At 54.7% G+C, this 12,562-nt stretch overlaps 5 protein-coding genes across 5 annotated transcripts; 1 reads left to right on the top strand and 4 right to left on the bottom strand.

Moving 5' to 3' along the window:
* Positions 1 to 445: 445 nt before the first annotated feature.
* Positions 446 to 1,009, top strand: CPAR01_08887 (uncharacterized protein; the record flags this gene model as incomplete). Its single annotated transcript, XM_060493154.1, has 1 exon — positions 446 to 1,009. The coding sequence occupies one exon, from the start codon at positions 446 to 448 to the stop codon at positions 1,007 to 1,009; it is 564 nt and encodes a 187-aa protein (XP_060347284.1).
* A 332-nt stretch (positions 1,010 to 1,341) lies between these two features.
* On the bottom strand, positions 1,342 to 3,024 carry CPAR01_08886 (uncharacterized protein; the record flags this gene model as incomplete). Its single annotated transcript, XM_060493153.1, has 2 exons — positions 1,342 to 2,073; positions 2,191 to 3,024. The coding sequence occupies 2 exons, from the start codon at positions 3,022 to 3,024 to the stop codon at positions 1,342 to 1,344; spliced, it is 1,566 nt and encodes a 521-aa protein (XP_060347283.1).
* Positions 3,025 to 3,072: 48 nt separating this feature from the next.
* On the bottom strand, positions 3,073 to 3,516 carry CPAR01_08885 (uncharacterized protein; the record flags this gene model as incomplete). Its single annotated transcript, XM_060493152.1, has 1 exon — positions 3,073 to 3,516. The coding sequence occupies one exon, from the start codon at positions 3,514 to 3,516 to the stop codon at positions 3,073 to 3,075; it is 444 nt and encodes a 147-aa protein (XP_060347282.1).
* A 781-nt stretch (positions 3,517 to 4,297) lies between these two features.
* Positions 4,298 to 8,197, bottom strand: CPAR01_08884 (glycosyltransferase family 28 domain-containing protein; the record flags this gene model as incomplete). The annotated part of the gene is made up of 1 exon (XM_060493151.1): positions 4,298 to 8,197. One exon carries the CDS (start codon positions 8,195 to 8,197, stop codon positions 4,298 to 4,300), a length of 3,900 nt encoding a protein of 1,299 aa, XP_060347281.1.
* A 1,873-nt stretch (positions 8,198 to 10,070) lies between these two features.
* On the bottom strand, positions 10,071 to 11,945 carry CPAR01_08883 (uncharacterized protein; the record flags this gene model as incomplete). The annotated part of the gene is made up of 2 exons (XM_060493150.1): positions 10,071 to 11,033; positions 11,091 to 11,945. 2 exons carry the CDS (start codon positions 11,943 to 11,945, stop codon positions 10,071 to 10,073), a joined length of 1,818 nt encoding a protein of 605 aa, XP_060347280.1.
* Between the last annotated feature and the right edge of the window lie 617 nt (positions 11,946 to 12,562).

Raw genomic sequence — 12,562 nt, 5'->3', positions numbered from 1 at the left:
AGCCTTTAGTCACTATCTTTCCGAACTGGTGTCGGACCACGCTTCTTGATGTTCGCGCTTCCATGTAAGGCTATGACAAAAGCGACAGGCCCCGGAGTCTATATGATTGTGTTAAGCATCATAGATCGAGGCGGAAAACTTGTCGAGGTTGGATGGAACCCAAGGAGGTCTTCGCTTCTCTCAAGACACAAGCTGAGAGCCTTTGAGGGCTTTGGGCTTGATGACATTCAGTCACAAGCAAATCTCACATTCGCTCGCGCAGCAGGTAGTATGTTTGATGACCATTCCATCACCAAAGACTCCAAAGAGTACTATCAGCCTCGATTCATTAAGTGCGAAGCACAGACTGACAGTCCACGGGACTTCATCGACCGCCTCGTTCAGAAGCAGGGGTCATATACAGGACTGGCAGGCGCAGAGATACACCAACGTCAGAGCCCGCTCTATGTTAGATGACTCGTTCCAGTTGATGGTACGGCTGATTCAATACAGCCTGACAGCTAGCTCCAAGAACAACAACAAGCCCTCTGGGTCTTTTGTTGTCCGTGCTGCGCGCCATCACGGCCTTGACCCCGTCCTGACGCGGAGGGTGGTGCTCAAGACATGGCTTCAAGAGCAATTTCCTGTCGCCGAGAGGCTGGTAATTGTCCTTGTTCGCTCCTACGTGTGGCATTACGGCTTCAACATTGTCGAAGGAGGTGCAAACACTGACGACATGAACAGGAAGAAGAAGTCAAGGACTGGCACGAGGGGTGGTATTGCAGACACCTCCAAAGTAAGTACCATGGTTCGATTCTCGTACATGAGAGAGAGTATTGAGAAGTCGCGAGAGGATATTGAAGAAAGATCGGTCCTTCTCCAAGGCCTCGAAGAGTGCCAATCAATCAGGCAAGACGTTGAGTCCAGCGCGACGGGGATTGACCAAAAGCTATACAACCGTAACAAGGATTACCAGGCGTGCGAGGAGGGCGACACGCTGTTGGAAAAGTTGAGTATGGATTGGGAATAGACGCTGAGTCAAAAGCTGAGAGATTATGAAATTCGTAAAGAGGTGGAAGAGCTGGCCACTATACTGGGACAACTTGGATCTAATGCAGGCTGGGCAAAGCTCGGTCAGTACGTTCATAGACGTATTGTTTACAGATGCAAATGGTACAGTCACTTTTTCAGGTCGGTCAATCGTTTCCAAGTTGTTTCGCCCAAAAGAAACCGTCAATTTTCCTACAACCCTCTTATTCAAAGTCATCACACCCACACGCCCCCCCATACCATCACTGTCCAACGAGGCCTTTGGCCTCGTCTCATCGCCGGGGCGCCAGTTTCAACGCTCCTTCCCTCCCTCTAGATGTATTCCGGATGGGCGACCCTCTTTAAGGGATCTCGAGAGAGCACGTGGTAATATTCAGTGCTGTGACGCCATTTCTCTTTGGGACGTGTCACTGCAAGCATCTTGGTCAAGATTTCAGCTTCAGATAGCTCTGCGGCGGGTTCATTGTGGCCACCTTCGGTGTGCCCATCACTGCCGCCTTCAGAGGTCCCATTTCCAATCTCTTTCGGTCGCGGGTTCGTGCTTTCCGGGCCAGCATTCATGTTGTCCGAGCCAAGGCCCATGTCGTCGGATGAGCCTGATGGCTCATTCACTCGGATTCTAGCCTCCGTCTGCAAGCGAAAGGATTCCAGTTTCTTCTCCAACTTGCGATTCTTCTTCTTCCTTCTCCTGGCCGAGGCCCCCTTGGACTTAAGCCTGGCTTCCATGGACTTGAGCTTTGCCTCGAGGTCGTCCTTCTCAGCTTGTACAGTCTCCAGCTGCGCGGCTGCCTGGTCGCTTTGTGTCAGTCTGTTTCTGAGGTCTTTCTTTATCCGCGCATGTCCACCAACATTACTCTTTAACTCCTGGTTCTCAGCCTGAAGTTTCCCCTCGGCGCTAGGCCTTTCATGTGGCGCTCGTAGTTTCGCCATTATTGTGTCGTACTGGCGTCTTGTGAAGTCAACTTCCTCCTGCAAGATCTGCTCCATCATTGAACGATCGCCAGGTCGAGTTTCCAGCCTGCCTTTCAACTCCTGGTTCTCAGCCTGGAGTTGTTACGTCTTTTCATGATCGCTTGCTTCACTGTCTAGTATGTTTTTCAACGGTCGATTCTCGGCCTGGAGTGCATCTAGGCGATCTTTCACGGTAGCTCTTCTCTGCACCTCGCTTCGTGATTGTGCTCGCAGTTCCGCCCGATATTCTTCTACTTTGCGTCTTGACGCGGCAAGTTCTTCCCTCAGCTGAGCTTTCTCTGTCGCGTCATCTCCGTGTGCTTCCTCGCAGCGACCCGGCCGTCGGTGAGGCTCAGTCTTTGGCACGTTGAGTCGGGCTCGTTGATTCTTGTTCTTGGCTTCCCATCGTAGACATTTAAGAATGGCTCGCTCGTAAAGTTCGGCAATATTGCTCTCGCCTGGGAGCTCTTCCAATGGTCTTCGACCGTGGGCGGTGATTTTGGCAAATTCCTTGGGCGTGAAGCCTCCCCCGCGTGGTCTACCCCTGTATGTAGAGTTGGCCAAGGCCCTGTTGAGGTTGTTGATCTCCTGAATGCTAATCTTGTATGGTCGGAACTTCCTGCCATTCCCACGAGGCTCCGCTTCAGGATCGGGAACAACGCCTTCCTCAAGAACCAGCATCAGGTTCGACAACAAGGACGAATCACATGCTGGCTTGGTGATTCGCTCCCTCGTCTTGCCGTGTAGCTCGTACAGCGGCTTGCCCTGGCCCTTGTGTTTGTCGATTACATCAATAAAGGCGGCGAGAAAGTTGTCGTTTGTATTATTGCCCAACGGCCAATACTGGTAGTTCTTAGTGCGGAGGACGGAGGCGTACTGCAGAGCGGTGACGAGCAGCCCGAGGTTCTTTGCCCAGATGGGATGTAGAGACAGATGGTGAAGGCTTCGACAGAATGCTTCCGACCATATGGCCGGACGTTTCTTATAGACTTGACCATCCTTTTCGATTTCAATCTTATCGACAATGCTTGTGTCGAATTTCATGTTGTTGTATTTCGACTAGGGCAACTTCTTTGGGAACAAGCGATCGAGCTAACGTTTCGTCAGGATAGGAAGCGTCTCATCCATATACTCTCGAACTCGGGCCGTAGACATCTTCTTTGACAAATTCTCTCGCACAAGGCCCCATAGAACGTGACCCTCGGTAGGCTCGGGCGAGGATGAATGGGAACTGCCCTCTTCTCGAGACCGCTCCGCGACTCCGCCACTCTTTGGCGTCAGATGGCTCGTCTTCTTCCTCTTGGTTCTGTCTGGCAAGACGACTTCTACCGACGGACTCCTTCCTCGCTTGGGTGCTTTGCGTCTTGCCGGTCTCGTCGATCGGGGCTCTTCGGGCTCAGTCGGTGCCTGGGAGCGTGCACCTCGTCGTCTTCTTGTGCCTTGCACGATGCCGTCGATCTCAACGTCGTCCTCCTCATCGCCATCGAAGTGCATGGCGCCGGCCTCTTCGAGACCTTGAGGGGGAGTAGTCGCCATCGTAGTCGGGTTCATCCGTCAAACTGTACTCGTTAGCAGAAGCCATGGTGGGCAAGGCTGATCAGACACAATCGTGTGTAAAATCAAGGCGTGGGGGATGTAATTAGGACAAAGTCGGGAGGAAGGGAAAAATATTTTGAGGCACAAAAGTGCGCAAGCAGACTTGGTTCATATTCGAGGAAGGTGCCGTGGAAAAATGATTATTCGTACCTGCCTTCCGGGTCCATCGTGCAAGGAAGGTACCTCATCCTAAGGCAGGTATGTATCGAGCAAGCGGCAGGCAGCAGGATCTGGTAATACGGAGAAAACGGGGCACCAGATAGAAACCGAGATATGTTGAACATAGCGCGGTTCGACACGGTGTCTATTTTCCACTTGTCTATCATCCTCCGGGACCATGTTTACGGAAGACATTCGATATTCCTCGTCCAACCAAAACAACAAACCTTCGTCCATCCGTGACGGGCACTCACCTACATCTCTCTCACCGCCTGACAGGCCCCCAAGCCATCAGCCATTCTCACAAAAGCATCGGAATATTCCCTTGGATATTAACTTTGATTAGAAAACTACTCGCTACTCCTATACCGGAATAACAAGAAAAAGGGGTGGGGGTATAAGTCAGAAAAAGTATCTAAAAAGGAGTCCCAAAGCCAAACAACGCATGTGCCGAACATGCCTGGGCGTTGGGGGTTAGTCTGTCTGTCTGATTTGGAAATCTCTCTTCTCACCCACTCGGAAAACAAAAGAAACGCCGTACAGAAGATAGCCTCCCAAACTCCTAAACCTGAGCCGACCTCGCGCGATCAACGCTGGACCGGCGATGCCCGTCCTCCTCTGACTGCGTCTTATGCTCTACTCCAGCCGTGCCATTAACCTGGGCTCCGTCCTTAGACTTGGTCTCAGAAGCCTTCGCTCTGTCTTGTGCGTCTTCCGCGGCAGCCTTGTCTTTGGCATCCGCGCGGTCTGCCGCCTCGGCTCGTGCTTCCCCTTCCTCGTTCTCCGCGATATCATTTCTCCTCTTGGACGAGTTCTTGTCCGAGCCCCCCGAGTTCTCCTGATCCTCAGCAGACTTGCGCGCCCGCGCAGTTTCGGTCGACCGCCTCGTATCAACACTATGTCTAGTCGCAGGACTCTTCAACTTCTCATCCGCCTTGCGAAGCTCCTTTTCCGTGCCGACGACAGTGCTTATATCCTCACCCTTTTTGATCGCCTGTAGGGTGCGGTCGGCAATGTCGACGCTCTCAAAGGCTGCGTGATTGACTCGTTGCTTCTTGTGCGAGAAGACTCCCTTGATGCCTTGCTTCTTCTCGGCCTCGAGGGTCTCCAGGAGTTCGCGAATAGTATACCAACCAGTGACTACGTCCTTGTCGGTTTGCTTCTTTGAATCGCCTGGGAGGTTCCGTCTTTCGCGTTGGCCCTGGACAAGACGGGCCCGACGGACGACTCGATCCGGCTGTTTCTTCCGTTCGACTTGCTTGGCAATGCCCTTCAGAGTGTAGCCAACGGGACTAATGATGGCGCTGAGATCCTTGAGTACGAATCCCGTGAGACCCATGCCTGTTCCCTTGACGAATCCCTTGACGCCCTCCTTCTTGGCACCCCGGACGGGTAGGCGAACGAGGCCGGTCGTGCCGTCGTAGATACCGTAAGCGAATTCCTTGCCGGCCGCCTTCAATCCAGAGCTGATGCCGGTAACACGTGGTGGGCGTCGAACGGTATCGTCACCGTAAAGCCGAGGAGCGTTGTGGAATCCCTGAGCGATGGCCATGGATAGGTCTACCGGTGCCCTCGCCAGGGCCTGTGCCGATTTGCCCACGCCCTCGCCGACCTCATTGGCGTAGTCTCCGACGGCGTCGTCGACGGTAGTTCCAGTATCGATCGATGACATGGTATCGCGACGTTCTTGCGCACCCGGTCTAGCAGAAGAAGCGTTTCCGTTGGCTTGGGATTGCTCTCCCTGGCTTTTGTTCTTGCCGTCTTCCTTATCTGCTTTGTTCTCCTCGGCTTTTCCTTCATCTTTCTTCTGCGCTTTGCTGTCGTCCCCGCCCTTTGCTTTCGCCTTGTCGCCCTCCTTTTTGGAATTGTCCTCGTCACCCTCCTGCGGTTGCAGCGCGCCGTTACTGTTAATCGCGGCCTTGCGTTCCTTGGCACTCGTGCGCTTGTCTCGGAGGGCTCTCACCTTCTTCTTCTTGTCCTTCTTCTCCTTGCGCTTGTGTGACGTCTTGGCAATCCTGTAGGGAACGCTACCGATACCGCCAAACACGTTGCCCATCGTCCCGGCGAGAGAGCCCGCGATACCAGTCACCGGTTCTCCAGGGCCCTCAAAGTCGTTCCATTCCGTGTGCCGCAGCAGTCTTAGCCTCTTCCACGAAAGTTGTCCTTCCTCGACAATGATGTCGGCGGCGAGGGCACTAAGCTTGACATTGGTGTTCTTCAGCGTCCAGACTGCCGGTCGGTCACGCAGAATGGAGCAGCGCATCGAGTTCATGCCTCCCAGAGTCAGGTGGTGGTGGAACGACCGCACAGCATTCTTGGCGCCGTCGCCTTCCAACTCAATGTCTTTGGCGACCTTGGCCGCCGCTTCTTTCGCCTCATCCGTAAGGCAATACTTGATGCCTTCGGCGAGCTTCTCGGCGTCGAGTTGCTTGTAGGGTACAGCCTCAGGCCCAGCTTTGCTTGTTGCAAGTATGGCTCCCCAGAAATGCTGGTCGCCGAAGAAAGGAACAATCATAGTCGGCAAACCGCACTTGAGGGCAATTGCGGTGGTTCCAGCTCCGCCGTGAATGACGCAGGCCTTGACTCGGGGGAAGAGCCAGTCGTGAGGCGTGTTCTCTAGCATAAAAATATTATCGGGAACATCCATTTCGTCGCCTCCCAAGCCGCCCCAACCCTTTGACACGAGCGCGCGAACCCCGGCAAGTTCAACAGCCTCGAAGATCATTTGGGTGAAACGGTCCGCATCATCGACGACAATCGAGCCGAAACCAATGTAGATAGGCGGTTCCCCAGCATCCAAAAACTTCTCCAGTTCGCTGGGTGGATCAAATGTCGAAGCCAAGTCGAGGAAGACGAATCCAGAAACGTCAATCTCTTCACCCCAATCTTGAGGCTTAGGGACGAGGCCAGGACTCCAAAGGTAGGTGAAGGGCACGTGCAGACGATAGGTCGCTCCCGGAGCCCAAAGTGTCGAGACGGCATCCAATCCCAAGGTCTTGACGCGGAAGTCATTGACCAAATCGCCCAAACCCTGCCATACCATCATCTCGACCAGGGGGTATGAGATGAAGTTGGTGTACCCGGGATCCACATTGGATTTCTTGATGCTGGCCAGGGGGTGAGGGAAGGCCTGTGTCGGAGTGTAGGGGAATGTGAACATGAGATGCAAGGGGATGCCCAGGGCCTCTGCGCAGTGAATATGGGCAAAGCTCGGGGGGTTGGCAATAATTGCGTCAGCGATGAAGGGGTCCTTTTCACCCATCATCTTGAGGTTGTGGACATCCTTCTCGTCGTCGGTGGCGTTGATGCAAGCTCTCCAGAAACCGTCAAACATCTCCGCCATGGCTGAACGTCGACGTCCAATGTCTCCGGCCTTGACAGCATCCAGAGTCGGAATCATGCCCGGGTTCTTGACCATGAAGGCCATCAGCTCAGAGGGGTCGCCGCCGACCGAGAAGAACTCCAGACCGGAGTCCTTTTCGACGAACTCGCGGAAGGCGGGGTGCGTCGCAATACGGACGCGATGTCCATAGTCCTCTTTGAGTATCTTGCCAATCTTGAGAAAAGGCTGCGCGTCACCGCGGGAGCCAATGACCATGATGACAATATTCAAGCGCGGCTTCGGCTCGCGGTCGGCCGTGGCCGTGGTAGCGGAGGAGAGACGTGACACGGACGGACGCTGCGCATCCTCGCCCTGCTCCTCACCTTCGGGTACCGGCACCACCTTCTTGACGGCCTGTCCTAACGCCTTGGCCAAGTAGCCGGTATTGGCCGTCTCCTTGACCGAGATGCGCAGACGACCGTCCTTCTTCACCTTGCCCTTGGTGTTGTAATTGTCATTGCCGACGTGGAAGCGGCGGTAGCGCTCGGCAATCTCCTTTTGCCGCCTCGCATTGGCTTTATCTTGTGCCTTTTTCCTTTCGGCCGGAGTTTTGCTGTCTTGGGCGTTCTCGTCATCGGAGGAGTCGCTGGAGCTCGAACTCGAGCTCGAATCTCCTCTGTCGGCCTCCCAGAGTGCCCTATCGAGGTACGATGTTCCGGATCGCTTGGGGACGTTCCGCCGTGTCGCGCTGCTCTGGCCAGCTTTTCGTGCAGGCGCCTCGGTCCTCCACTTCTTATCTATGGGAGGGCGTTCTTGGGTGTTCGACGTTCCGGGAACCTCGAGGTGGTCAGGCCCGTTTGGGGCCGACTCGGTCTTTGTGGCCCTTTCATCCTTTGGTGGTATTTCGGGAACTGTAGGCGCGGTCGTGGATTGCGGTGATCGAGCGTTCGGCGAGTCGACCTCGGGTGGTACAAAGGACGGGTAGACAATGTTCCTGTTCTCGTCTCGCACAACACCAATGTGTCTTCCGTCACGGTCAATTTCGTCAATGTGAAGCTGCTCGGGAGGAGGGGTCGCCGTCGCCTCGGACTCGGTCGCGGTGCCCAAGGCCAGTTGTGCCGCGGCGGTTGGGTGCGCCATGATGGCGTCGGGTTGCCGTGTGGTAGTGTCAGGTCTGCTCTCGAATTGAGTTTCGTCTATGACGGTGGTGCAGAGGGGAGAAAGCAGGGGAGTTGCGATTATGGAAAGGAAGTTGGATCGTGTGTGAGAAATTTGTTGTTTAGATCAGGGCTGGCATCCCAATGTGGACATTAAGGTAGGTAGGTATACGTTTTGAAAATAGCGTGGCTAAAGAGGTCTTAGGGGCGAAGATAGTCTGGATGCGCAAGTCGCGTCACTTGTTCTTGGCTGGGTTGTCACGCAGAGGTTGACGTCCGGAGCAATGAAGGAGACTAAGGACCTCGAACTCCGCAAGCTAAAAAGGCGAAAGGGACGGACGGGAAGCATAAAGAATGCCGATACCACCCTCTTCATCGGCCGATCTGTTTGGTTCCGGGAATAATAAGGTACAGCAGAAAGACTTGTCCGGCCCACGGAAAGTTTCACGCGAAAATCAAGCTTGCGAGCTTTGCGGAGGAGGAGCACAGGAAGGAGGGCGCCTGGAAGTGGCTGCGGCTTGCGCTCTGGGACCTGAAGCCGAACTGGTTCTTGCTTTGCTGTTTCCAAAGCCGTCCATCTGCAGCAAATAACAGTGCAGTGGTGCAAGCATCAGGAGCAGCGCAGAGCTGGAATTTCATTTCCAACCACCCCCTGGTCGAAAATGACATCACTTCCCGAAGGTGACGCTAAGCCGGTTATCTGCAAGGGTGCGCCCCTGCCGATGAGGTAGCTTCCTGGTCTGTGCGACGGAATGACATTGGCTGGGCCGGGCTGGCCCGTGCCAAACCGCTCAGAGGGCAATCTGCGATGGTCACGTCCGGAGACTCTCCCCCGGTGGCTCGTTCGAATTAAACCGCCACAATCCCATCCCGAGGGCCTCAGTTCAGGTTTTTCTTACAATTTGGGCAATCAGCGTTACCTTCTTGACAACACATTGCTTTCATTTCAATCGAATCACGTTGGCGATCTACGGTGAGACAAGTAAGGTACAGCATGACGGAAGGTATGCAAACCGGCCCCCCTCAACCGAGATGAGATGGTGAGACTGCGTTAGGATTTGCCAGCTGTTTCCTACATGAAGCCAAATTGGGCTCGAGCCCCTTGGACCGCTGCGTCCTCCAAACATGCACATCTGGAAGTCCGGATATGGCTGAACACGAGCTAAGCCACTGGCGCCACACTTGTGCTTCGGATGTATTACCTTGAGCTCTTCTGGTCCAATAGATCGAGGATCTGCACCAAGATCGATGCTGCGCAGCCACGACTCACTCGCCACAGTCCGCGTCTACCTGACGGCATTTGACAAATGTGACAATGTTCGCAACGTCCTCATTCCCTAGAACGTCCAAATTGGCCGTGGATCGTCAGAGCAGGCGTTTAGGACCATGCGGCTTTCGGGTCAAATATGACGGGCTTCTAGACATTCCCCCTTCCGCACTGACGCCGCCGACGCCATCTTCCGCTCAAGAATAGCGTGAGTCCGCAACGGATAAGACGACACGTGTGGTGGCCTGTAGTGGAATGCATTCCATGCATTGTAGTGCGAGTTCGGTGACGGGTGGTCTCTCGCACTTCACCGCGGCCCGCTCCTAGGCTCTGATCTTTCCTCTGATGAACTCTGACGAAGAGACGCCACAAAACACCACGCTCAGCTAGCAGCATATTTAAAAGAAATTTTTGTTTTAAATTCATACAGCTGCTCGTTGCTCAGCAGCCAAGGTAATTCGTAACTCATAAGAGACTCCGCCATGAACCTACTCCCGAAAATGCAAAGCCCATACCACAGAGCATCTCGGCTTACCCGCGCCGGGGCTACCCGTGATATCCAGTGTCCAATGTACAACAACAGCACCTTTTACTGCAGAGGCAAGCTCTTCAACCGCATCGTCAGAATGTCGAGCTGTGTCTTAACCTCCTCGCCCTGGCCCTGATCATCCACTTCCTTCTTCTCAAGGGCCGTCTGCAAAGTCTTGACGGCGTGTAGCAGAGGCTCAACATAGCGCTGCTCCACGGCGCCAGGCATGCTAGCCGGCACCAAGTGCTGGAAGCTGGTGCCGGCAAATAGGAAGTATGCAAAGTTGGCAACCTGCAGGTGGAAGGGGAAGTTTTGCACCCAGTATTCCCAGATTTCGGGAACGGACTGCTCCTTGAGGAATGCCATGTTGGGGAACAAGACATATTGCAGAGTCTCGACTGCATCTGTTGTCGAGAATCTGTTTGTGAGCTTGCGTTTTTGAGCCACAATCAATTCTTCTCGCAACCACGTCACCGCAGAGGCCTGCAGAGCGGAGAAGATACAGTTCTCAAGGAGATCCTCCAAGATCTTGAGCCGGTCGCTATCGTCCGGGTCGTCATGCAGGACGAGGCCCGCGAGGGTTGTCGAAACATTTCGAACCGATAGTGTCGGGTGGAACACAGAGACAAGTGTGAGAAGATGGTGGTAGGGCATGAAGTCGCCTTCTGACGGTGAGATGCGCTTGTAGTTCTCTAGCCAGAGTCCCATTACGACGAGAGCCTCGGTGGTGCCAGGGTTTCCCACGATGCGCGACTGCGGGTCTTCACCAAAGAAATTTTCGAGAAGCTTGACATGATCGGGGAACATGGTCATCTGGACCTGTTCGTAGTCCGCATCGAAAACTTCTGCTGAGAAGAGCCAATATGCAACCAGGCACCAGACACCTCCGGTGGAGAGCTTGATGTTGTCGGGGCTGAGGTCATCGGTCTCGACTGCTAGCGGGCTGTTGGGAATGGAGCCCTCAAAGATGTCCTTGACGGAAAGAGCACGCACTCTGTTTAAGCCGAGATCTCCTGCAAGTGCCTGGGTTATTTGTTAGCGAGTTCGTCCGTCCGAGCAACATCAGACGAATGTACACACGACTAATTGGCCAACCAGAGCGTCCCTCGCCAAGAGATCATCGTCCTCCTTAAAGGCACGCAACACGCTCTTACGCATCACGACACGCTCTGGATTGTAGAATTCCAGCAGGCGAGAGGCCCATTCCATGCCGGTGCAGTTAACGTAGGCCTCGATGATGCAGGTAATGAAGGACTGGAGCAGTCTCTTGGTCGTGTCAGGATCCGTCGGCGCCAACTGCTGCTTGTGTGCGGCCTCGGGGTCCGGTGCGTGTTTTGTGGGATCGCTCTTCGTAAAGGGAGTGTCGAGCTTGTTGCTGGACTGACGGGTAGGGAGCGGCGGGCGCTTATCGCCAGAAAGGGAGCGGACGAGGGCAATGACTGCAGCCGTCATTTCGGGATTGCGGGGATGGTAGGTGCGGTAGACGCTCTGAAGGGTCGTGTGAACGAAGCGAGAGGGGCGCGCGACGTTCAATCGCTTGTGGAGGATGCTCAACATGCCGACCAGGTGGACGAATGTCGCCGTCGTCGCGGGATCGTCTTCCTCGTCGGTGGCCTCTTCGACCGTTTTTTCCAAAACCTCGAGGACCTTAAGAATGACCTCGCGCGGGTTGCCCAGCTGAGCAATGGTCTCAAGGCACTGCTGACTGCCCTGAACGGGCACAAGCATCTCGACCAAGTCCCATCCGATATCCTGGGTGAGCTGAGTGTCTTGGAGGATTTCGTTCAGGTCAGGCAGGATCTCGGGGGAGAGGACCTCGCCAATGATGGTCAGGTAGGTGAAGGTGTCTGTGGCGGGTGGCTTAGACTCGCGCAGAGCCTGGAGGCTGCTGGGCTTGTCGGCCATGGCAAGAGGAGGATTTGTCGCTTCAATCATGGTGTTCAACTACTCGAATGACCTCTGTGACATTGGAGGGGTTGGTCGATGGTCGTTGAAGAAAAGTCTGGGCTTGATGAACACTCGGCAGACGACAGAAGGAGGGGGGCAGATGGGGTGAAGAAAAGAAGAAAAGAGACTGACTGCGCCAGTTCTTGTTTCGTCATCGGAGCTTTCAGCACCTGAGAGACGGAAGGAAGGCGTGAGAGAGAGGACCACACTTCAGACCTAGGCAGGCACGGCAGGGTTCCAACTCCAATTTCTCTCCACCAGGCAATATAATTAGCACCTCACCAGCAGCTCACCACTCCACGAAAGGGGGGGGACTGAGGCGGGCGATTGCAGTCAACGACAGGATCAGAAATGCCAGCAGTGGGCGCAGCAGCAACCCCGCACTAGCCCTGATTCAGAGAGGATCCCGCTGGAACACTTTACAGGTCAGGTTCACCCCACTGGAATCTGCATTCTGAAGAGGTCCCGCCAGGTCTGAAGCCTCAGGATGGCCCCGCCTCCAGGACCGGTGGAGGTCGTTGGTGCAGACATGTCAGTGGCCCAGAGTCACAGTGAAACCCGGTGCCATCGGGTAATACAGCGCGCCAGACCAGGCTGGTTCCAGC

The sequence above is a fragment of the Colletotrichum paranaense genome (genome assembly GCF_030867605.1).
Source record: "Colletotrichum paranaense strain IMI 384185 chromosome Unknown Scaffold_7.1, whole genome shotgun sequence".
NCBI lineage: Eukaryota > Fungi > Ascomycota > Sordariomycetes > Glomerellales > Glomerellaceae > Colletotrichum > Colletotrichum paranaense.
The sequence above is the reverse complement of the archived record's forward strand: the minus strand, read 5'-3'. Positions and strand labels throughout refer to the sequence as shown.